The 22,806-nt window shown below is 42.8% G+C and overlaps 1 protein-coding gene across 1 annotated transcript; it reads right to left on the bottom strand.

Annotated features, from left to right (window-relative positions):
• Positions 1-53: 53 nt before the first annotated feature.
• On the bottom strand, positions 54-21,166 carry LOC311128368 (protein phosphatase PTC7 homolog). Its single transcript, XM_084160483.1, has 6 exons — positions 20,610-21,166; positions 6,801-6,980; positions 5,676-5,874; positions 3,813-3,936; positions 3,568-3,697; positions 54-3,408 (listed from the first exon to the last, which is right to left on the bottom strand). Exons 1-6 carry the CDS (start codon positions 20,809-20,811, stop codon positions 3,350-3,352), a joined length of 894 nt encoding a protein of 297 aa, XP_084016609.1. The 5' UTR covers positions 20,812-21,166; the 3' UTR covers positions 54-3,349.
• Between the last annotated feature and the right edge of the window lie 1,640 nt (positions 21,167-22,806).

Raw genomic sequence — 22,806 nt, 5'->3', positions numbered from 1 at the left:
TTCCGGTTTTAGCCTTTACTCAATGCATAGCCAGAAAAACTCAGAGGCATGTATCTTAGTATAAATACTATATTCTTTATTTAAATATTTTGCAACTTTGAAAACATATTTACAGAAACTAGTCCTGCATTATTACACTGTACACACACGTGTAGCTTTCATACTCACAAGCATTGCTTAGAGAACAACACACAGACCTTGTCTTGACGTCAGAAGCACCATTGAAAAACTGTCATGAGAGTGGATAGAAAGAGGTACTTAATTGACATTGAGCAACATACAAGTCCAGACGAGACACGCTTGCATTGCCAGACAAGGCCTCTCGATAAGATGGTACAGATCTATTTGTTAAGGCGGAATCGGTGCTCACCATTATCAATAAAAAGCACTTCAACCTGCCCCGCCCTTCCCGCTTCAGCACATTTAATATATAGTGTCCTTAAACCATAGAGGTTTACTTTTCGTCTCAAAATCAGATCAGGTAATAGTATAATTATTCATTAACACAGTGCACCATCACTGACTGTCAGAAAGATAACTGGAAATATGAGAATGACCAATGTGTGAATAAAATTAACGTTTGTGCATGTTTAAGTGATTGAAGGACAACCTTTAAATCAAGGGGAGCTGATCAGACAGACATTTGGAGGCGAGGCAAGCTGTGAGTGACATGGCCACCTTTGCAGGTAAGCAAATTCCAGTCGTTCAAATAGCTGGGACAAAGACAGCTTGTCATGCAAAGACAGAATGCATAGGACACATGATATTCATGAAATGAAGTCTTAAAGGCTACAGAAAATTAACTTAAACCAAATTGAAATAGTATTTACTACACAAACATACATTTAATTGTACCCATTGATCTTGCCTGTATGATTGCTTGATGTTCTTTTAAATTATTTTTATGCTAAACTAAGCAAGATGATAAATACAGTGACAACTTCACTGGTCTCCATTACACTATGTTAGCCTGACTGTAGGGTTTTGATTAGAAGCTGTAGCCTGGTCATGCTTGTGAAGTTATGGCTTTCCTTCTTTGGTTTCTTTAAGGATTCAAAAGCCTGCATTGTACTTTGTTTCTCACAGACTACCTGTCACATATAACTAGAGCCACAAATACGATCAAACTCCTGTTCTGGTCACATTGCATTTTAGGCACAAATAAAAAGACACCTTAGTGGTCTTCTGACTGTTTTGCACCGAAAACACGACTGGCCAGCATTCACCACAAGCAAAATGACGGTTTACCTGTCAAACCGATTGACAGATATGCTCTCAATGTGAAAATACAGAGACATTTTATGTTACAGTATTGGTGCATGTTTTACTCCAAACCCAAATGAAAGCAAGGGGGGAAAGATAGTGAATACTCCTCTTTGGTGCACTGGCTTCATAATCATAACAGAGCAAACATTGGCTAACAATGAAGACAGGTGTGTGTATTATGCTATTATGCAGAAGAACCAACAGCATGCCAAGACCAGTACAGGATGATCAACTTCCATCTTTTATGAAAGAATGAAATGGCGCACACACCCGTCGCATAAATAATGTACAGTCTTAAACACATTGAAATTACAAAATAAAAGCAGCAAGTAAATCGTTATTGGGAGACAGAACAAATCTAGAAAAAATACAAATTTAGAGATGACACACCCACCACACAAAGACTACATATGATTCTTGCTGAGTAGTAAGATGGCATGATTCTTATTTGCCATCCATGGAGCTAAATACAGCTTCACAAAAGAATCACACGGTGAATTCATATGTTGGATGATACATTTCAAACATCACATCATGGCTCTCAAACTAATAACATTAAGGTTATAAAAATAAATCTTTTTTAAATAATTCATACCTGACCTATTGTTTCGGTTGAAAGCATTCCCAGATGCTAGCATTAGCTTTGCAAGTTAACACGTATCAACAACAAAGACATTCAAACAAGAACCTACACCCACTTAGCGCGCACGCACACACACACACAACACGTTGACAAAGACATGCCACGCTGTCATAGTTCTGACACACTACTACCGAGTCAAACATGTCCATACCATGGCCATGTCAACGTCTTGGTTCTTTCAAGCCATGGAAGGGAGGGATTGAGAATATTTACTTCAAGGTTCAAACCTTTATAGATTGTGAATGCTTGTGTGTACACATCTGTCACAAAGCAAAATAATCATCCTTTGCATCCTTATCAGTGTCAAAGTGAAGACACTCTCTGCCTTGTTACACAACATTTATAAACCCATGAGGCTGTGTGCACTGACAGATCTTTTCACTAACCTCAATGTGGTGACATTTCAGACTAGCCTATAGGTGGCACTCTGGAGACGTCTCTGCTAGAGGAGCTAGTAAATGGTACTGGCCAGCTACCCCTTCATACTAGTCCAAGACACTAACACCAAACTCATACTGTATCTACATCCTTATCACAAGTCACTACCCTCTCTAAAACCCACAATAACCCAGTCTTAATATTCAGCCACACACATAGAAGACTTAGAACAGATAGTCACACAGCTACAACATTTACATTTACATTTAAGTCATTTAGCAGACGCTCTTATCCAGAGCGACTTACAGTTAGTGAGTGCATACATTTTTCATACTGGCCCCCCGTGGGAAACGAACCCACAAACCTGGCGTTGCAAGCGCCATGCTCTACCAACTGAGCTACATGAGGCCTTTACAACACAGACACTCAAATTGCATAGGCAACACAACCACATCTCCCTAACAACCCCAAACCATGGCTTACTTTACTTATAATAACACTGCTTGTTTCAGGGCGACCGAGCCAAAAGCAGGAGGGACCCGATAGCTCAGTTGGTAGTAGTAGTCCCGTGTAGCTCAGTTGGTAGAGCATGGCGTTTGCAACGCCAGGGTTGTGGGTTCGATTCCCACGGGCGGCCAGTATGAAAATGTGTGCACTCACTAAAAAACTGTAAGTCGCTCTGGATAAGAGCGTCTGCTAAAATGACTAAAATGTAAAGCAAACTCCCTTTGGTCGCAGTCCCAATGAAGTGATGTTTTCAAATAAGATATGGGAGAATGGGAAGGAAGCAACGTGCTGTTCTGCACCGTCTGCATTACGATTAACACGATAAAGTCCAAGCTGCCTGCCTGCCTCTCACTAATATAGTACCAAAACATAATTGAAGAATACAGATAGAGCTCAATTCTGTGGTGAGGAGTTTGTGTTCTATATTGTGGCAGAGAGATGGGAAGGTCAGTGAGGGGATGTGGGGGAGGTGCCGCAGTGCATTTGAGAAGGAGGCAGGTGGAAGACTTGGATGGAGGGAAGGAAGTAAACAGTTCCAATAAGCATCACACACACTTAGTCTGTGTATTCTGCCACTATGGACAGCAGCACCGTGATGTCATCAGGTTTCCCCCCTGCAGGACAAGACAAAAGAGAACGTGTTAATTGGATTTCCAGAGTTCAAAGTCAACTTTGAATGACCCAATCTGCAAGCTGACGGAGGGCATAAAAATACAGTGGAGCTGGAGGTGTTATTAGGGACATAAAGGTCTTCCTAAGAACCCAATACGTACCTCTTACATTCAGGCCATTGTCACAGGCAAACTGAGCGAAAGGGGACATGTAGTTGGGGTCATAGGCCAGTTCGTGGGCTTGCTTTGCAATGCTCTGTGCCGTCTGCTGGATGCTGTCATAGTTGGCGCTCTGAGAAATACAAGCGTTAGCATTAGGACGAAGAAATGTGTGCAGGTATTTACCAAGGTGAATGTGTAGATTTAAGTGTGTGTACAAGCAGTTAGGAGGTACTGTGATGTGGTACCTTGAGCTTTTTGAGCTCTTGCAGGATCATGTAGTCGGGCATGTTGTCGAAGAGGCCATCCGAGGCGGTCAGGATGATGTCACCCAGCTGGACATCGAAGGAGGAGCTATCAGCGGCCTCAGGGCTGGGGAGGAGAACACAGGACAGCACTGTCAATCAGGGCCTGCCAGAGGGCACCAGAGAGCTGCTACCAGGTAGACAGTACTAGTGCTCCTCACAAACATGATCAGGAGGAATCAGGTCAAAAGGTGACTGTGCCTCAGAGGGATATGATGGCTGGGTAATAAGACAGCCGATTCCTCCTGGCACACAGTGCAGCCTGCCCTGCTCCAGCCCCACCCACCAGGCCCAGCATGATCTCTGGCTCCTAGCCAGGGTAGGGGAGCCGGCCGTAACCCTCTGCCCTTGATTCCGCCAAGACTGTTCTTTTATTCTAACCCGTCTCAGTTGGTATCAATGAGGACAGTTTGAGTCAACAGGCTTCCTGGAAAAGTCTAAGTGACTCAATGACGTGAAAAAGGAATTCTACAAGATGGCACTTCTTCAGTCAGATAGATATCTCCTCCCGAAATAATAGTTTTACCTTAGGGTAATTCTATGGTAATGGATTTATGCTGAGGCTTTAAAATGGATACTAAACAAAACCTTGATTTCAAAGTTTAACAAACCATAGAACTCTATGCACAAGGACTGCTTGTAACAATTTTCACAAAAAAATGCACAGAAACACATTTACAGGAAGAATTGTGCAGATACAAAGTAGAAATCAAGTTTTTTTTGCAATTCTGTTACCGTGGTATTTCCCCGTATTAAACCTCCTCCATGCCAGAAAGACAGAGAGCAAATGTGAACATGTGAATGTGTGTGAGTTTGCTGAGCGGTACATATGCATGGAACCATAAATGGCGACATTGTATAAGTGTGCGTGTTAATGCGATCGTTATATGAGAGCCTGAAGGTCTTGCAGTGAGGACTGCAATATAAAACAATAAATGTCTCATTTAAATTTGGAGAGAGAAAAAGAACAAGCCCAGCGGAAAGGGGTCTGCTACTGGCCTCTCTGTGTGCTACTGGCCTCTCTGTGTGCTACTGGCCTCTCTGTGTGCGCGCGTCTGGCACGGGCCCAGGCACTACACACTGTTGGCAGAACAGCTGAAGTGAGGGGTTGGTTGCTGTCACATGGCCCCTCAATAGAAAAGAGGGAAGGAAAATATACCCTGCCAGCACCTAGCAGCTCAAGTGGTCTCCAGGCCAGGCTGAAAATGGCTTGAGGGCTATTGGTGGGGGGGCTGTTGTTTGGCCTAAACTAGCTAACGAGGGCACAGTGTCACATGGCTGTGATGTAGCCAATAATACAGTCCCACAACGAGGACAAAGCTTATTCTTTATCTAGCCAACGTTCCTTTTAAATCCTTCTGTGAACTGAGGAGGAGAAAGAAAATTCTAGATACGATTTTATTTAACCTTATTTCCAATGACAACCTGTCATTTGCTCCAGGTGTATCGTCTAAAGCTGAGGTATCAAACTCATTTTACCCCATGAGGTGCAATCGGTCTTCGACGAGGTCCGGGGGGCCACACTGAAAATATGTTATATTTCCTCGCTGTCAAAATTAGCAAGAAATAGTCCAACTTTCCGATGCTCCCCGACTGTCTAGCTTTCATTTAGGTGATAGTTAGCAAGCTGGACACGGTCAAGAAACGGAATAAATGTAGGCCCATTAAACATTTCTACACAGTTTTGATTTGGTGTTAGTCATTTTAAAGTTCATGGCGGGGCCATAAAGACAGTTCTCTCAATATGAATGGTAATTTGAGACCAGGTGGAGGGTCAGAGAAGTGAAGGTGGTGGAGGGGACTGACCTGTCACTGAGTACCACTCCCTCTGCCCCTGGGGGAGCAATGGACAGCTGGAAAGGGGTGTTGAAGTAGTGCTGCTGTTCGTCTGAGCGGTGCACCACCTCTCCCCCTCGCACCACCAGGAAACCAGAGTCCCCTAGATTACACGTGTGCAGTTGATGGCTCTGTCGGTCCAGGACCACGATACATGCTGTGCTGCTCCCTGGGGAAGTGGAGAGGGGAGAAGAGAGTGAGAGAGGGAATATAACAACATATGGTGGTTAGCTATCACCTGATATCCATTTCTCCTTGTGTTAAAAACTGTGTTGTTACCACTACAGCAGGGAGGGGGTGTGTGAGATCACATGTTGGACCAGTCAATCTGGCACATACTAAAAACAAATGCCATGTCCTTCCCCTGTCCCCACTCTGCAGCTCCTACTCTACCACTGACCTTCAGAAGGGACGGTCAAGCACAGAACTAGGCTTTAATTGCTGTCACACGATCCCAAAATAAGAAGTGGGTCACTTTTGATAGACAAACATCGTGTGACTTGGTGGATCGTAGTGTCTCTCAGTGCAGGCAGCCTTGCCTGTGGTGTTGGGTCTCAGTTGAAATGTGGCCTCAGTCTGTCACGTTTTTACACGCCAGTGCCGTAAAAAAAAGAACGTGTGGACCCGTAAGCAGTGTCAGTTACTGCTCCTTCCACTGACCTTTTAGGCGCTCTGGAATGGGGTGAAATGGTAACTGAGGAGGGGGGAGCGGGGGCTAAAGACTTGGTCAGGTGTTTGTCCCAATGACCTCTGTGGAATTGGACCTTGGAACTGGGTGGTGGCAGACTGAAGGACGGCACCATTTCAGCTACATAATTAATAGGGAGGAAAGCTTTGTATAATGATATTTTTGGATGGAGTGACTGAGTGCAGCTCAGTGGGCAGGGATACCCAGGCAACAGCACACACAGTCTCTGACTCATGCTGCAGATATGTTATTTACCAGAGCACAATGCATGTGTTAGCTTGAGTGTGTGTGTGTGTGTGGTGTGTGTATTACTCACCCGGCCTGTCCTGTCCCCCCACATGCATTATACTGTGTGTGTGCGAGTGAGTGAGTGACAGAGAGAGAGAGAATGTAGTATGTGTACTCACCAAGCAGGGGTACTTTGTTCTGTAGGAGCTCATAGTAGCCAGAGGTGAGGATGCCCACAGGGCTGCTGGGTGTGAAGCGGCCCTCCTTCACCAGTCGCTCACACGTCCTCATCAGGGTGGCAGAGAACTGGGACGGGTCCACCCCGTAGTCCCTCCATCCACCTACACCATCCGCCACACCTGAGACACAGAGAAAAATACAAGTGTATAAGTAGTTGGCGCTCTGAGGTACTGTTCTCCGTCAGATGGGCTCGGTCTGCTGCTCAATAACAATATAAAAACAAAACCTTCAGTCTTTGTGGAGCTGACTCAGTCAGAGGAGAGAGAGGGTGAGAATAATATTTCACAAAGTTTCACTCTTTCTTTGCAGTGCTGCAGGGTGAAAGACCTTCGGTAAAAGGAGGGAGAGAGGGCAGAGAAGAAGAGAGAAGCCATGAACACACTGCAGACCTCTATAAGCTTCCCCCTCTACCTCCCTCTCTCCTTCACAGAGAGCCTAGTGCCAGAGCACAGGTTTCCAGGAAAAAAAGACATCCATCCAACTACTCCATACAAACAGACACACATAAATGCAAGACTCCACAGTCGGGGCCCATACAAGGAGAGCCCCCTCTGCTAGCTAAGCAACGCTGTTTGTTGGTGCCTAAAACACAAAAACACACTTTCATTTACTGAACAAAAATATAAACGCAACATTTAAAAAAAGTGTTGGTCCCATGTTTCATGAGCTGAAATAAAAAATCCCAGATATTTTCCACAGACAAAAAGCTTTTTTTTCCTCTCATATTTTGTGCACAAATGTGTTTACATCCCTGTTAGTGAGCATTTCTCCTTTGCCAAGATAATTAATCTACCTCACAGGTGTGGCATGTCAAGAATCTGATTAAACAGCATGATCATTACACAGGTGCACCTTGTACTGGGTACAATAAAAGGTCACTAAAATATGCAGTTGTCACACAACACAATGCCACAGATGTCTCAAGTTTTGAAGGAGCATGCAATTGGCATGCTGACTGCAGGAATGTCCACCAGAGCTGTTGCCAGAGAATTTTATGTTAATTTCTCTACCATAAGCCGCCTCCAAAGTCGTTTTAGAGAATTTGGCAGTACGTCCAACCGGCCTCAAAACGCAGACCACGTGTACGGCGTCGTGTGAACGAGTGATTTGCTGATGTCAAGGTTGTGAACAGAGTGCCCCATAGTGGCGGTGGGGTTATGGTATGGGCAGGCATAAACTACGGACAACGAACACAATTGCATTTTATTGATGTCAATTTGAATGCACAAAAATACAGTGATGAGATCCTGAGGCCCATTGTGAGGCAAACATTTTTTTGGGGTATCTGTGACCAACAGATGCATATCTGTATTCCCAGTCATGTAAAATCAATAGATTAGGGCCCACTGAATTTATTTCAAATGACTGATTTCCTCATATGAACTAACTCCCGTGTAGCTCAGTTGATAAAGCATGGTGTGTTTGCAACGCCAGGGTTGTGGGTTCGATTCCCACGGGGGGCCAGTATGAAAAATGTATGCACTCACTAACTGTAAGTCGCTCTGGATAAGAGCGTCTGCTAAATTACTAAAATGTAAAATCAATGAAATTGTTGCGTTTATATTTTGGTTCAGTATTTTATAATTTCTCTGAACATTACCAGATTCACAGGGAATATATTATACACTGCTCAAAAAAATAAAGGGAACACTTAAACAACACAATGTAACTCCAAGTCAATCACACTTCTGTGAAATCAAACTGTCCACTTAGGAAGCAACACTGATTGACAATACATTTCACATGCTGTTGTGCAAATGGAATAGACAACAGGTGGAAATGATAGGCAATTAGCAAGACGCCCCCAATAAAGGACTGGTTTTGCAGGTGGTGACCACAGACCACTTCTCAGTTCCTATGCTTCCTGGCTGATGTTTTGGTCACTTTTGAATGCTGCCGGTGCTTTCACTCTAGTGGTAGCATGAGACGGAGTCTACAACCCACACAAGTGGCTCAGGTAGTGCAGCTCATCCAGGATGGCACATCAATGCGAGCTGTGGCAAGAAGGTTTGCTGTGTCTGTCAGCGTAGTGTCCAGAGCATGGAGGCGCTACCAGGAGGCAGGCCAGTACATCAGGAGACGTGGAGGAGGCCGTAGGAGGGCAACAACCCAGCAGCTGGACTGCTACCTCCGCCTTTGTGCAAGGAGGAGCAGGAGGAGCACTGCCAGAGCCCTGCAAAATGACCTCCAGCAGGCCACAAATGTGCATGTGTCTGCTCAAACGGTCAGAAACAGACTCCATGAGGGTGGTATGAGGGCCCGATGTCCACAGGTGGGGGTTGTGCTTACAGCCCAACACCGTGCAGGACGTTTGGCATTTGCCAGAGAACACCAAGATTGGCAAATTCGCCACTGGCGCCCTGTGCTCTTCACAGATGAAAGCAGGTTCACACTGAGCACATGTGAAAGAGTCTGGAGACGCCGTGGAGAACGTTCTGCTGCCTGCAACATCCTCCAGCATGACCGGTTTGGCAGTGGGTCAGTCATGGTGTGGGGTGGCATTTCTTTGGGGGGCCGCACAGCCCTCCATGTGCTCACCAGAGGTAGCCTGACTGCCATTAGGTACCGAGATGAGATCCTCAGACCCCTTGTGAGACCATATGCTGGTGCGGTTGGCCCTGGGTTCCTCCTAATGCAAGACCTCATGTGGCTGGAGTGTGTCAGCAGTTCCTGCAAGAGGAAGGCATTGATGCTATGGACTGGCCCGTCCGTTCCCCAGACCTGAATCCAATTGAGCACATCTGGGACATCATGTCTCGCTCCATCCACCAACGCCACGTTGCACCACAGACTGTCCAGGAGTTGGCGGATGCTTTAGTCCAGGTCTGGATCCCTCAGGAGACCATCCAACCACCTCATCAGGAGCATGCCCAGGCGTTGTAGGGAGGTCATACAGGCACGTGGAGGCCACACACATTACTGAGCCTCATTTTGACTTGTTTTAAGGACATTACATCAAAGTTGGATCAGCCTGTAGTGTGGTTTTCCACTTTAATTTTGAGGGTGACTCCAAATCCAGACCTCCATGGGTTGATACATTTGATTTCCATTGATCATTTTTGTGTGATTTTGTTGTCAGCACATTCAACTATGTAAAGAAAAAAGTATTTAATAAGATTATTTCATTCATTCAGATCTAGGATGTGTTATTTTAGTGTTCCCTTTATTTTTTTGAGCAGTGTAGTATGGAGTATGGAGGGCCAGCTCTCATCCGTTACAAGACCATGGTGCTTGCCTATGGAGCAGTGAGGGGAACGGCACCTCTGTACCTTCGGGCTCTGATCAGTCCCTACACCCAAACGAGGGCATTGCGTTCATCCACCTCTGGCCTGCTGGCTCCCCTTCCTCTGCGGAAGCATAGTTCCCGCTCAGCCCAGTCAAAACTGTTCGCTGCTCTGGCACCCCAATGGTGGAACAAGCTCCCTCACGACGCCAGGACAGCGGAGTCACTCACCACCTTCCGGAGACATTTGAAACCCCACCTCTTTAAGGAATACCTGGGATAGGATAAAGTAATCCTTCTACCCCCCCCCCCCCCCCCCAAAAAAAAATTGTAAAGTGGTTATCCCACTGGCTATAGGGTGAATGCACCAATTTGTGAGTCGCTCTGGATAAGAGCGTCTGCTAAATGACGGAAATGTGCCCTTGAGCAAGGCACTTAACCCTAATTGCTCCTGTAAGTCGCTCTGGATAAGAGCGTCTGCTAAATGACTAAAATGTAAATGTAAAATGTAATGTAAATGAGAAGCAATACACCCTGCCACAGCTTCATAATACAGAGAACTGATTCTGTACACTGGTTGTTGGGATGGGATTGGCATGGGGGTTTGGGAGGGGGGGGGTCCGTGGGTGGCTTTTGACCATTTTTGATTCCTCATGTGTTACTCGTTGGTAAATTTGGTCCAAATCGGATGTTGGGTACTACATTTATTGAATGTTATCTAAATCCTATAAATTAAAATGGCCAATTTGGGTGCAAACAATTAGCTAGCTTAAAGGCAAATGTCACCGCTGCTCTTTCACTTTATATGTCAGTTAATATGTTATTTACATATAATGTGTCATAAAAATCGAGGATTTCCTTACTACACACAAACACACACATTTCTGCATCTCACCGGTAGAAACGGGCCATCTATAATTCCTGGTTGTAAGCAAACCACAATATTCAGAATTCACAACTATTTCAGGACGTAGTACCGCCCCGGTCGAGGTGGATCCAGTTGAGAATGGGTGTCAACAGATAGATAATGTTACTCACTGGACCAGCCACTTGTTCATAGAACATCAGCTTGCTAAGAGCTATTTATTTTTGTGTCGACAACAACTGTAAAGTTTAGTAATGGTGTGATGCTCAGTACCTGGATGTGGAAACTACAAGCAAGCACAGGCTGCTGGTAACATTTCATCAGTTACCTTACTAAGAAGTCGAGTAGAGGTAACGTAGCTAGCTAGCTAACATAACTAGATAGCGAACTACATTTGTTTATCTAAACCAAAATCTAGCTAGCTTTCATAATACACTGGCTAGACATTCCAAAGCAAATCAATGTAAATAGCCAGCTGCTATCTGGCAATGTGATTTGTAACTTTGCAAGCTAACGTTAGCTACGTTAGGTTACGTTAGCTAACAATTAGATACGGTAGGCTGTAGCTAACTAACTACTGCAGAGAATAACGTGACAGAGTCCGATCCAATCAACATCAAGCTCAGCACCAGGAACAAGTGTAAGTCACCTTGACTCTATGATTAGCAAATAAATATACTGGAGCTAGGCATAAACATGATCTGTGTCTTGTGGCCTAGTTGGTGTGTTTATAAGTAGGCCACAACGTCTACTGTAGTTGTATCTGTATTTGGGAGGCTTAGTTGATTGTTTATGCAAAGTTTGAAGTCTAAATTGGAGAAAAGCAGAGTTATTAGTAAGGAGGAAATGGTGTGGGTGACCGACTGGTGTCTGTTTGGGGGGGGGGGGTGTATTGTGTGTGTGAAGGTTAGTATGCATGATCTATTGACACGAGGGGGATGGGTGGATATAGTACTGTACCTTCTTTGAGTGTATATTGATGGGGACAGTAGTAAAATATTGTCATACAGACTAATCCTGCTGCTGATGATAATGACCTTGACACCAGCTTTAGTAGTACAGATCATGTAGACCCATTGGATGAAGGCTTTCAGCCGGGAACAAGCTCAACATCATCTGACCCGGAAGAGGTAAAAAAAACCTGCAAGAGCCAAAGTGTATAGTCTATGAGTCCAAGGTCATGGAGCTCATGAAGTTCTGCCAGACCAGCTGCCATTGCCCAACACAAGACAAAGTTCACCAGCTGAAGAACATTCAGGACCCTGCCTGGAACATTCAACCAACACAACATCCAGTTAGACTGATGTTGTAGTACAATATAGAATGTCTAGTATGATCACAACTGCATTGAATTATAGATATTGTTCGCTCTTTCACATATGTATATAATAGAGTTTAATAAAATGTTTTACATAATATTTTTTACAAGTGTACTGACAAGTGACTAAATGATTCCAGCTGAATCAGAAACCAACAAAGTGTTGACTTCAACTTCTGGATCAATTCATTGTAATATTAATTAAATGTATTTGGAAGTAACTAGCTACAATCGTACTGCTAAAACAAAAGATGCAGGGAGTTGGTATATCATTTCAATTTCATTTGTTGGCAAGTAAATATGTTCCAATAAAACAGCAGATTAGTCAGTCAATGTAGCAAATAAGTAGACATGGCTTGTATTCAAGACAAAGTTTATATATTTTTTACATTTTAGTCATTTAGCAGACGCTCTTATCCAAAGCGACTTACAGTTAGTGAGTGCATACATTTTTAATACTGGCCCCTCGTGGGAAATGAACCCACAACCCTGGTGTTGCAAGCACCATGCTCTACCGACTGAGCTACAGGACAGCCAATATGCGCTGAGACCGAGGTGAGTTTAAACAGCAGTATGCAGGAACAGTTATGGCAATGTAGGACATATATACAGTAGAAGAAAAATATACTACTAACGCTTATAATAAATACTACAGTTCTACAAAGGGAATACTTGCATATGGTGTGTTTGGGGGGTGCAGTGATTGTGGTCCTCTCTAGCTCAGCTGGTAGAGCACGGCACTTGTAACGCCAAGGGTAGTGGGTTCGATCCCCGGGACCACCCATACACAAAAAAAAAAAAAATCTGCTAAATGGCATATTATTATTATTATTATTATTATTATTATTATGTGTTCGGAGTCAAGAGGATACTTTAATACAAGGGAAGATTCCTATGGGACCTTTCACATCTTCTCGAGTCAACTTCTTTGTATCCAACATTCTGTCCATTGTGTGAGGGATAATTTGCTCAAATGGCCCCAACAACACAAGCAGGAAAGGGGATTCGGTGTCCTCTGCCTAGCTTCTCCCCACGTAGAACAAACTAAAAAAATAATCTGTAGGCCACAAAGCGGTATTGTCTGTAAGAGAATGGCAAAAAACGCTATTAGATTATGGGCAATCGTTGTGTACTGTCTGCTGAATATTACACACCTCCAGACACACGTTAGCTAGCTAGCTACAACACACAGGTATAGTTACGCAAAGACTAACATGAGTCATAAATCCAAAGTCATTCCTTTACTCTTCGTCATTATGATCAATCATCAAAACATTTCTTCAGTTTTGCTCCTAGTGAAATGCACTGAGGCTAGCTAGCTAACATTAGCTAGCTATCTATAACGTTAGGCTACAGTACATTTTGGGTATAGTAAACAAAGCTAGCTAGCTCAACTTGGCTAGTAGTGGTACTATCAAGCCCCATTATGGCCGAATCAATCATAAACGTATACTGTACAACACTGCCTTGTGTAAAAAGAGAGCTTATATTGCTAGCTAACTATCGACAGCAAAACAACTTATTATTTTGTCATTTGCCTTCCTGGTCCAGCAGATCTAGGCTACCGATGCCAGTTGAACTTGTAGGTTCTGATAAACATCTCCAGCACCCCTCTATCCATATGTGCGTCGAACCTTTGATAGTCTCTCACACACACACACAATCCATGGGGTCTGCAGTGACTAGGGCTGTTACGATGACCGTATTACCGCCACACCGGCAGTCAAATTCCATGTGACCATTGAGTCACGGTAACTAGGCTTCTCCAAAACTGTGCTCTAATGCCTCTGATGGTCATTAGTAGACTACCAAACTTGCTAACGGCAACTTAATGAGAGCCCTGGCATTCGGAGTTTGAGCGGAATAGGATCATCTATTGCACAGCGACAGCCAACTCCTCATAGCTAGTTGATGCATGGAATAAAATAAGTGTTCCTGTGGCGCAACATTTTTATAGGCTATACAATTGCATGAGAAAACAGTTTTGATGGCCACTATTAAAAAGAGGATCCCGTCAGCTTTCTATATTTATTTCTCAACTTTCCATACAGTGCGTGTCGGAAAGTATTCAGACCTTGACTTTTTCAAAATTTTGTTACGTTACAGGTTTATTCTAAAATTGATTAAATACAACATTTCTCATCAATCTACACACAATAGCCCATAATGACAAAGTGAAAACAGGTTTAGACATTTTTGCTAAAAATAAACAAAAAACTGAAATACCTTATTTACATAAGTATTCAGACCCTTTGCTATGAGACTCAAAATTGAGCTCAGGTGCATCCTGTTTCCATTGATCATCCTTGAGATGTTTCTACAACTTGGAGTCCATCTGTGGTGAATTGAATTGATTAGATATGTTTTGGAAAGGCACACACCTGTCTATATAAGGTCCCACAGTTTGACAGTGCATGTAGCAAAAACCAAGCCATGAGGTCGAAGGATTTGTCCGTAGAGCGCCGAGACAGGATTGTGTCGAGGCACAGGTCTGGGGAAAGGTACCAAAAAATGTCTGCAGCATTGAAGGTCCCCAAGAACACAGTGGCCTCAATCATTCTTAAATGGAAGAAGTTTGGAACCACCAAGACTCTTCCTAGAGCTGGCCGCACGGCCAAACTGAGCAATCGGGGAAGAAGGGCCTTGGTCAGGGAGGTGACCAAGAACCCAATGGTCACTCTGACAGAGCTCCAGAGTTCCTCTGTGGAGATGGGAGAACCTTCCAGAAGGACAACCATCTCTGCAGCACTACACCAATCAGGCCTTTATGGTAGAATGGCCAAACGGAAGCCACTCCTCAGTAAAATGCACATGGTAGAGTGGAGTGCTGCGGAGATGGTTGTCCTTCTGGAAGGTTCTCCCATCTCCACAGAGGAACTCTGGAGCTCTGTCAGAGTGACCATCGGGTTTAGATTTTTTAATACATTTGCAAAAATTTCAAAAATCCTGTTTTTGCTTTGTCATTATTGGGTATTGTGTGTAGATTGATGAGAAAAAAATTATTTAATCAATTTGAGAATAAGGCTGTAACGTAACAAAATGTGGAAAAAGTCAAAGGATCTGAATATGTTCCGAACGCCATGTCGGAATATCTTTGAGTCAAGTCCAATGGCTATATTGAACAAGGACAACAATATCTACTCAGTACTAGAGTGATCGTGCAATTGGCGAAACAAAGGCCACAATAATTGCCTACAAATCATGACTCCATTCATTTTTTTAAAATCAGACAGCAGGCTCAATCAACCAATGATGTTATTGGTTGAACTCTCCCAGCGCAAAAAAAAAAAAAATACCACTGTGGTGCATAATTATGTCTGAAACACTTCTCATCACTCATAATTATGTAGGGAGACTGGAAAAACACCCCAAATAGTGTCTAGTGGTGAAGTTTCCCTTTCATTTCTCAGTGAAAATTATATTTCCACAAAATAATGTTTCAGGAATGCCGTTTCTAAATACAGAAACGATTTCAGAACAATCTAAGTTGGTGGGTGTCAAAATCCTCTTTTGTGCTTTTTGAGGTGGAATGACCCTATAGCACCCAAGTGGGACACTATATACATAAGCCCAGAGCAGGCCCTCTCTGTGGGTGTTTGACCCCGTCTCCTGTCTTCATGACCAGTTAATTAGCCACAGAGAAAAGCAGCTCAGCCCCTGACCTGATGTGGCCCGTCATGAGTAATCAGTAGACCTGAATATGAGCATCCCTGTATTTCCCTAAACACGAGCAGACTAGAGCTATCCATCTCTATGTAAAAACTCCCAACAATGTCATCATGAAATAGACACAATGAGCATGCTGAACAGCTCTGTTGCAGTAATGTTTCTGATCCAAGGTTCCCGCTGGTAGAGGCAGGCAGGCCGTAGCCTACACTAGACATCCAACCATTTAATTTTAGTTCGGCATGACCTGTTGCAATGACTGATCCTGTGAAGAATGAGTCAAATAGGGCAAGTTTTTGAAAGGCATCTCATTCCCTACCTTTACATGATGCAGAGTTAGGCCCAATGATCTCTCTAAGCTGCACGCAGGACTGCCACGCAGAAGAAATATCAGCCCACGCAGAAAAGCAAGAGATTGAACTTCACTCAACTTTCTAGAGATTTCCCTGTTAGTTAACACTATCAACGTTTCCCTTTCCTGTGGGAATTGTGAACGAATCAACACAATATTAGCCACTTTAAATGCAACATACCAAAACATAACGAACTATGCAAGATTTAGTATGCAAAACTAACTATGCAAGAGATTTTGTTGTAAGCAGAACGCATCGGAGTATGATTCTATTGCATTGACAGGCATGACTCAGGCCGTACTCTACACAGACTGGTGCGCCATAACCAATCAGAGCTGCAGTAGGCCTATATTTAAATAGACCATTGCCATATATGGATATGTGCCATTCACTTTGAACTGGATTGTTTTACAGCATGAGCATCACAATTATTATTTTTACATTTTAGTCATTTAGCAGACACTCTTATCCAGAGCGACTTACAGTTAGTGAGTGCATACATTTTTTAATACTGGCCCCCCGTGGGAAACGAACCCACAACCCTGGCGTTGCAAGTGCCATGCTCTACCAACTGAGCTACATGCGCTTGTTTTGAGATCAAAGCGAGAGCTGCGTGTAGCCACGTGTGCACATTTGTTCATATTCTTTGCTAGTTAGGGAGCTATTAGCCCAGTTATTATTATTATTTATTTTTTTCACCTTTATTTAACCAGGTAAGCCAGTTGAGAACAAGTTCTCATTTACAACTGCGACCTGGCCAAGATAAAGCAAAGCAGTGCGATAAAAACAACAACAGAGTTACATATGGGGTAAAACAAAACATAAAGTCAAAAATACAACAAAATATATATACAGTGTTATAACTAATTTGTAGTCAGCAATGTGGGAGTGATCACTTCCTACAAGAGCACCAAACATGTACATTTCTAGCCATCTTTGAAAAGCAAGTTAGGTAAATAACTTTTTTTTATTTCTTAAAGTGGCAGTGTTGTATTTTGAGACAGGCTTAAATAAACTAAGTAGCCAATAGGCAGAGTGTAACATAATTTGTCTAATTCTATGTAATAATGGTATGGGAATAATAATGAATTGTATTTTGTGAAGTGGTTTCTTGCATCAAAACACAACAAAATGTTCCGTCACCTCCTGAAGGACAAGTGGATAAACAGGTCAATGTCAAGCCTTGCATGTTTCTTTCAAAAGTATCATGGAATGTAGGCCTACATTGAACACCACACATTGGCTGCTACTGTAGGCTGAATGATAGAACCGCTATTTCCATGTTAAAATGTTATGCGATGCATTTTCTCCATTGTTTTTTTGGTAGGCCACTCTGGTAGGCCTACGTTATGATCAAATAGCCACAGTAGCCTACTTGGCCACTGTTAACACAGTAAATTAAAGCAGGTACAGGCTCAGTGTTCACAGTAAACGCGCGCCGTAAGTTGCACAGAATTTTCACAACGTTCAAGTTTGTGCTCAGCAGACCTGAAATTTGCGCAGTGTCATTTTTTTTTAGGGAACATTGGTTAGGCCTAGATCTTATCAAGAAAACAGGGCAATCTAAAGCGGCAATATGTAACTTTTGGGGTGACCCAACAATTCACATATAAATGTGAGTTATAGATTTGTCATTCCCATTGAAAGCAAGTCTAAGACGTGGTATATCTGTTCTGTGTGCGCAATTTCTATGTTTCCCGTTTTTGATTCTTTTACTTTCAGTTTTGTACACCAGCTTCAAACAGCTGAAAATACAATATTTTTGGTTTTGGGAAATATATTTCACAGCAGTTTAGATGGTACAATGATTCTCTAAACTATACTTTTTGTCACAAACTGAAATTAGGCTTACTATTAGAATTTTTGCAACCAGGAAATGGCAGAGCAATTACTGCATCTTTAAGCCATGCTAAGATGAGCTAGCCTAACCCCAACTCTATTCAATGAAGTACAACAAGAGTGTTAGAGATATAAATGTATTCCATAAAACTGCCAGTTATTTGTTCCACCTGATATAGTTGTGTCATTCATTCTGAACAGACCCCCCCACCCCAGTGTCACCAGCTCAACCACGCGGAATGTGTTTTTCTGCCAGTAACAAAAGGCTCAACACCCGGAAGCATAGGCCTAATCCTCTCAAATTAAGTGTTGGTTGGTCTTTGTTCATTCCTAGTATTGTGCAAATGTGTTGCATTCTCGTGATTTGACAGAGTAATTTCAATGGGTAACAAATAGACACTTTTGGTCCAATTAATGAATTCGTAAAATGACACCACATGAAGCTGCGTTCATAACCAAGTGGGAAGGTGGTATTTACCACGTACGCCTGGGAAAAATCCACTTGAACGCCCCTCCAACTGGTAATTAACAGTGGGAAGCTCCTCTATCATCCCTGAGCTCTGACTCCTCCCACATGCTGATCTCTGATGTCACCTACTAATGACCTTGATAACAGCATTTTCAGCAGTTAACCTCTACGGGATCGGTGTCCCGTATATGGGACGGTAGAACTAACGTGCGCTAGCATGACTGTTGTAAGTAACAGCAAACTTTACAGGACATAGACATGTCTTATATGGGCAGAAAGCTTACATTGTTAATCTAACTGCACTGTCCAATTTACAGTAGCTATTACAGTGAAAAAAAGACCATGCTATTGTTTGAGGAGAGTGCACAACAACAAAAAATGTATCACAGCAAATGGTTTGATACATTCACCTCTGAAGGTAAATAATGTACTTACATTCAGTAATCTTGCTCTGATTTGTCATCCTAAGGGTCCCAGAGATAAAATGTAGCATAGTTTTGTTTGATAAAAACCATTTTTATATTCAAATGTAGGAACTGGGTTCTACAGTTTGAACCCCTGCTGTCTCTGGCTCCCCACCCACCCCGCCCATCTAGATTTTTGAAAATTAGTGTATACGCTAATGATCCATCATGTATGACATTCCTGGGAGTGTGTAAACTTACAAAAATGATATGGTAATACAAAATGTATGTATATATATAGTTATGTACTTGAAAATGTATCAATTGACCAATTCGGCACATTTGGGCAGACTTGATACAAAATAGTCCAGTATTGCAATGCTTCATTGGATCAATCTGAAACTTTGCACACACTGCTTCCATCTAGTGGCCAACATCTAAATTGCGCCTAAACTGCAATATTATATTGTGGCCTTTCTCTTGCATGATGGAACACATTTTTTTATAGAAAGCGCATAATTTTTTGTTTGTATTATCTTTTACCAGATCTAATGTGTTATATTCTCCTACATTAATTTCACATTCCCACAAACGTCAAAGTGTTTCCTTTCAAATGGTATCAAGAATATGCATATCCTTGTTTCAGGTCCTGAGCTACAGGCAGTTAGATTTGGGTATGTCATTTTAGGCGAAAATTGAGAAAAAAAAGGGTTCAATCCTTAATAGGTTAAATGCAACAAAACATTTGTTTCCAAGCCCACTGGGCACACAGGTCATTTAAATAAATCAAAGTACATTGAACCAACGTGGAATAGATGTTGAATTCACCTCTGTGCCCAGTGGGAGCATGATAGCTGTACTTTTAGTTTATGTTTGACACAGTTTGTTGGCCATTAGCCAATCGGCGTTTCTCAACGACTTCAAAGCACATGAATGCATCCAATTGGTAATTACCACCTTCCCACTTGGTTGTGAATGGAGCACGAAACGTGAAATTGTCCTGGCAACATGGCTGCCTCCATGCTCAACCGTTCTGACCTTTAAAAACCACAGGCCAGTTTCCCCTAAGCGTTTGTGAAATATTTGTAAAATCTACAACAAATGATAGCTAATGAATATTAAGATATATGATGAAATAGATAGTGTATACATTGGATTACGTTGTATTGCCTACATGTTCACACTATCGCCACTAGTAGCGCTGGTAGGGGGGCTTTTCTAGACTTCTTTCTAGGTGAAAGGTCATTATAATTACTCTTCAACAAAGTATAAATGTTTGGCAACTCCAGGCGCCGCAATGTTTCTCGGTCGCGCTTATAGGCCTACAAACCACAGCTGTACCGTAGAAGGCAAGTATTGTAAAACACAGTGCCAACTTAAGACAATAAGAGGTTAAATCAGGTAAAGGATAGGGAATACCCCCTTTGTTTTCGTGACATGACCGTGGGTGACACGTGCTAGGCTCCATGAAGGTCAAATCTGAAAAACGCTATTATCCCAACAAAACACTTGCATATTTCAGGGTGTCTTGTTTTCTTAAAATCCACGACTGTTAGGCTACTTCAACGGTGTCTTTACCAAACAGAAACGGAATATTAAAGTAAGACTTACCTAAGACATCCGCGGACCTATGCCGGGCAATGAAACAAGCGTCATCCCCGTAACACATCCCTTTCTTCAAGATCCCCTTACGAAAGTCTTTCCCAAACCCGCAGCTAGCTGTGACCAGGCTGTAGTCCCGACCATCAGTTTGAGAGAGTCCGCCAAGGACAGCCCTCGCAACCAGTCTGCCATAGGAGAGTACGGATAACATTCCCCAAAAGCGAGCGCCCGTCTCTTCTTGCCGAGCCCTTCTCTCCACTCCTTTCAGCGTCTGCTTTCGGGGACTATTATTCCACCATTCGTTTAGGATAATTTTGCCACTGAATACAACGCACGAGTCAGTATAGCGATAACACAATCGTAAAAAAGGATCCCCGGAGTTTGTCCAATTCTTTATAGGGTGAAATTGCACAATTTGCACTGGTTCTTTAGGTTTTGGTGGATTTCATTGACACAGGTCCTCCGGTGTACACCATCCTTGCCGACATGGTTTCCACAGTCACACACAAATACACCCGAAACACAGCTCAATACGGGTCCTCCAGTCTTGTGATTCGCTTGCCCAACGTCACAGCTAATGCGCACGCAAATACACGCTCTCCCTACGCTCCACGCCAAATCCATCGTAAGAGAGGTGCGCTTTATTTACTTGCCAGGAGCACCGGGAGTTCAGACCAAGCGCACCTGTTTTTTCCCTCGATATAGGCTACATAAGTGTTTAATGCGCAGCCTACAGATATGAGAAAATTCTCTTTTAACAGTGCATAAATCTAGGTCTACTGCTATTTCACTGTTTTGCACGATTCATTCTAGGCAATTTATTTCACACAGTAGTTTGGATTGCAAAACATAACAAAAGTCATACTTGAACTCCTTGCCTAATTAGACAAAATACAAATTTCAAGCGACTTCATGTTTGACATGGATAGATGGCAGCATTCGCGCAAAACAGAAAGTGTAAACCACCGCACTTAATCATGGCAAGGTGACTGGGAAAATTGACGTATAGCCTACAAACAGAGCAGTTACGACCTCCAGCAATCAACGAGGAAAAACGACAGTACTGGGATAAAGTGGTCTCGCAATTCAACGGCTCAGATACAAGACGTAGGCTATGTGGCAAGGATTACAAACGGATTACAGAGGGAAATCCAGCGCCTCGCTTCAGGGCGAGAAAACAGCGTTGTGCCCCCGACGCTTAAAGTCGTCCACATGCTTCCCAGCAGAAACAGTTCGTGCATATATTACGACGACGTTTTGGACTTCGGTGAGGGTTTTTTCCGCTGTTCCGGCACAGGAATTTTTTTCTGGAGGCAAGCGAAGTTCGGAGCCGAAGTTTATGCCCCTTCGTCGGTGATTGGTCAACAGTAGGGATTCTTCAATGAAGTCTTTGTTATAGTTCAAGGAGAGAATACTATTTTTCATGGCAATTTTTTCATTGAAAAACCCTGGACCAAACATCTTAGTTAGATGCACGAGGTGTACCTATGATGAAAATTACAGGCCTCTCATCTTTTTAAGTGGGAGAACTTGCACAATTGGTGGCTGACTAAATACGTTTTTTCCCCACTGTACATTATATGCATAAACACTACCGTTCAAAAGTTTGGGGTCACTTAGAAATGTCCTTGTTTTCGAAAGAAAAGCTTTTTTTTTGTCCATTAAAATAACATCAAATTGATCAGAAATACAGTGTAGACATTGTTAATGTTGAAAATTGCTATTTGAGCTGGAAAAAGCTGATTTTTAATGGAATATCAACATAGGCGTACAGAGGCCCATTATCAGCAACCATCAGTCCTGTGTTCCAATGGCACGTTGTGTTTGCTAATCCAAGTTTATCATTTTAAAAGGCTAATTGAAAACTGGCCTTCTTGAGAATAGTTGAGTATCTTGAGCTTGAGCATCACCGCATAGCAGTGCGGTCGTGTTCTCTTGTGTGTCCATGTAAATAGCCTGTTTTTTGTATTTTACGTATATATTTCCCTATCACACTTTTCATCCTTCTATTAAATATACTTTCCTGCAACCCGCCTCATTCAATGTAGAACGGATTCTATTATTTACTCACCTTTATCTAGAATCTCCAGTTGAAACTAGCCAGCCAGCTAACTAGCTACTTGCTATTAGCCACCGTTAGCGGTTTTCACCCAGAACATCGGATTTTCTGCCGGAATCACTGAATCACTGGACCGAAATTTTTCGA

This window comes from Coregonus lavaretus (assembly GCF_964263955.1).
Source record: "Coregonus lavaretus genome assembly, chromosome: 4".
Classification (NCBI taxonomy): Eukaryota; Metazoa; Chordata; class Actinopteri; order Salmoniformes; family Salmonidae; genus Coregonus; species Coregonus lavaretus.
This window is presented reverse-complemented; position numbering and strand designations above follow the sequence as displayed.

Excerpts from the sequence above, each read along its gene's own strand:
- LOC311128368 (XM_084160483.1), bottom strand. The coding sequence starts at position 20,811 with ATGTTATCCGTACTCTCCTATGGCAGACTGGTTGCGAGGGCTGTCCTT. Across the intron at positions 6,981-20,609 it reads TAGGTCCGCGGATGTCTTAG|GTGTGGCGGATGGTGTAGGT; the intron begins GTAAGTCTTACT and ends TCTGTGTCTCAG. Across the intron at positions 5,875-6,800 it reads GAACAAAGTACCCCTGCTTG|GGAGCAGCACAGCATGTATC; the intron begins GTGAGTACACAT and ends CCACTTCCCCAG.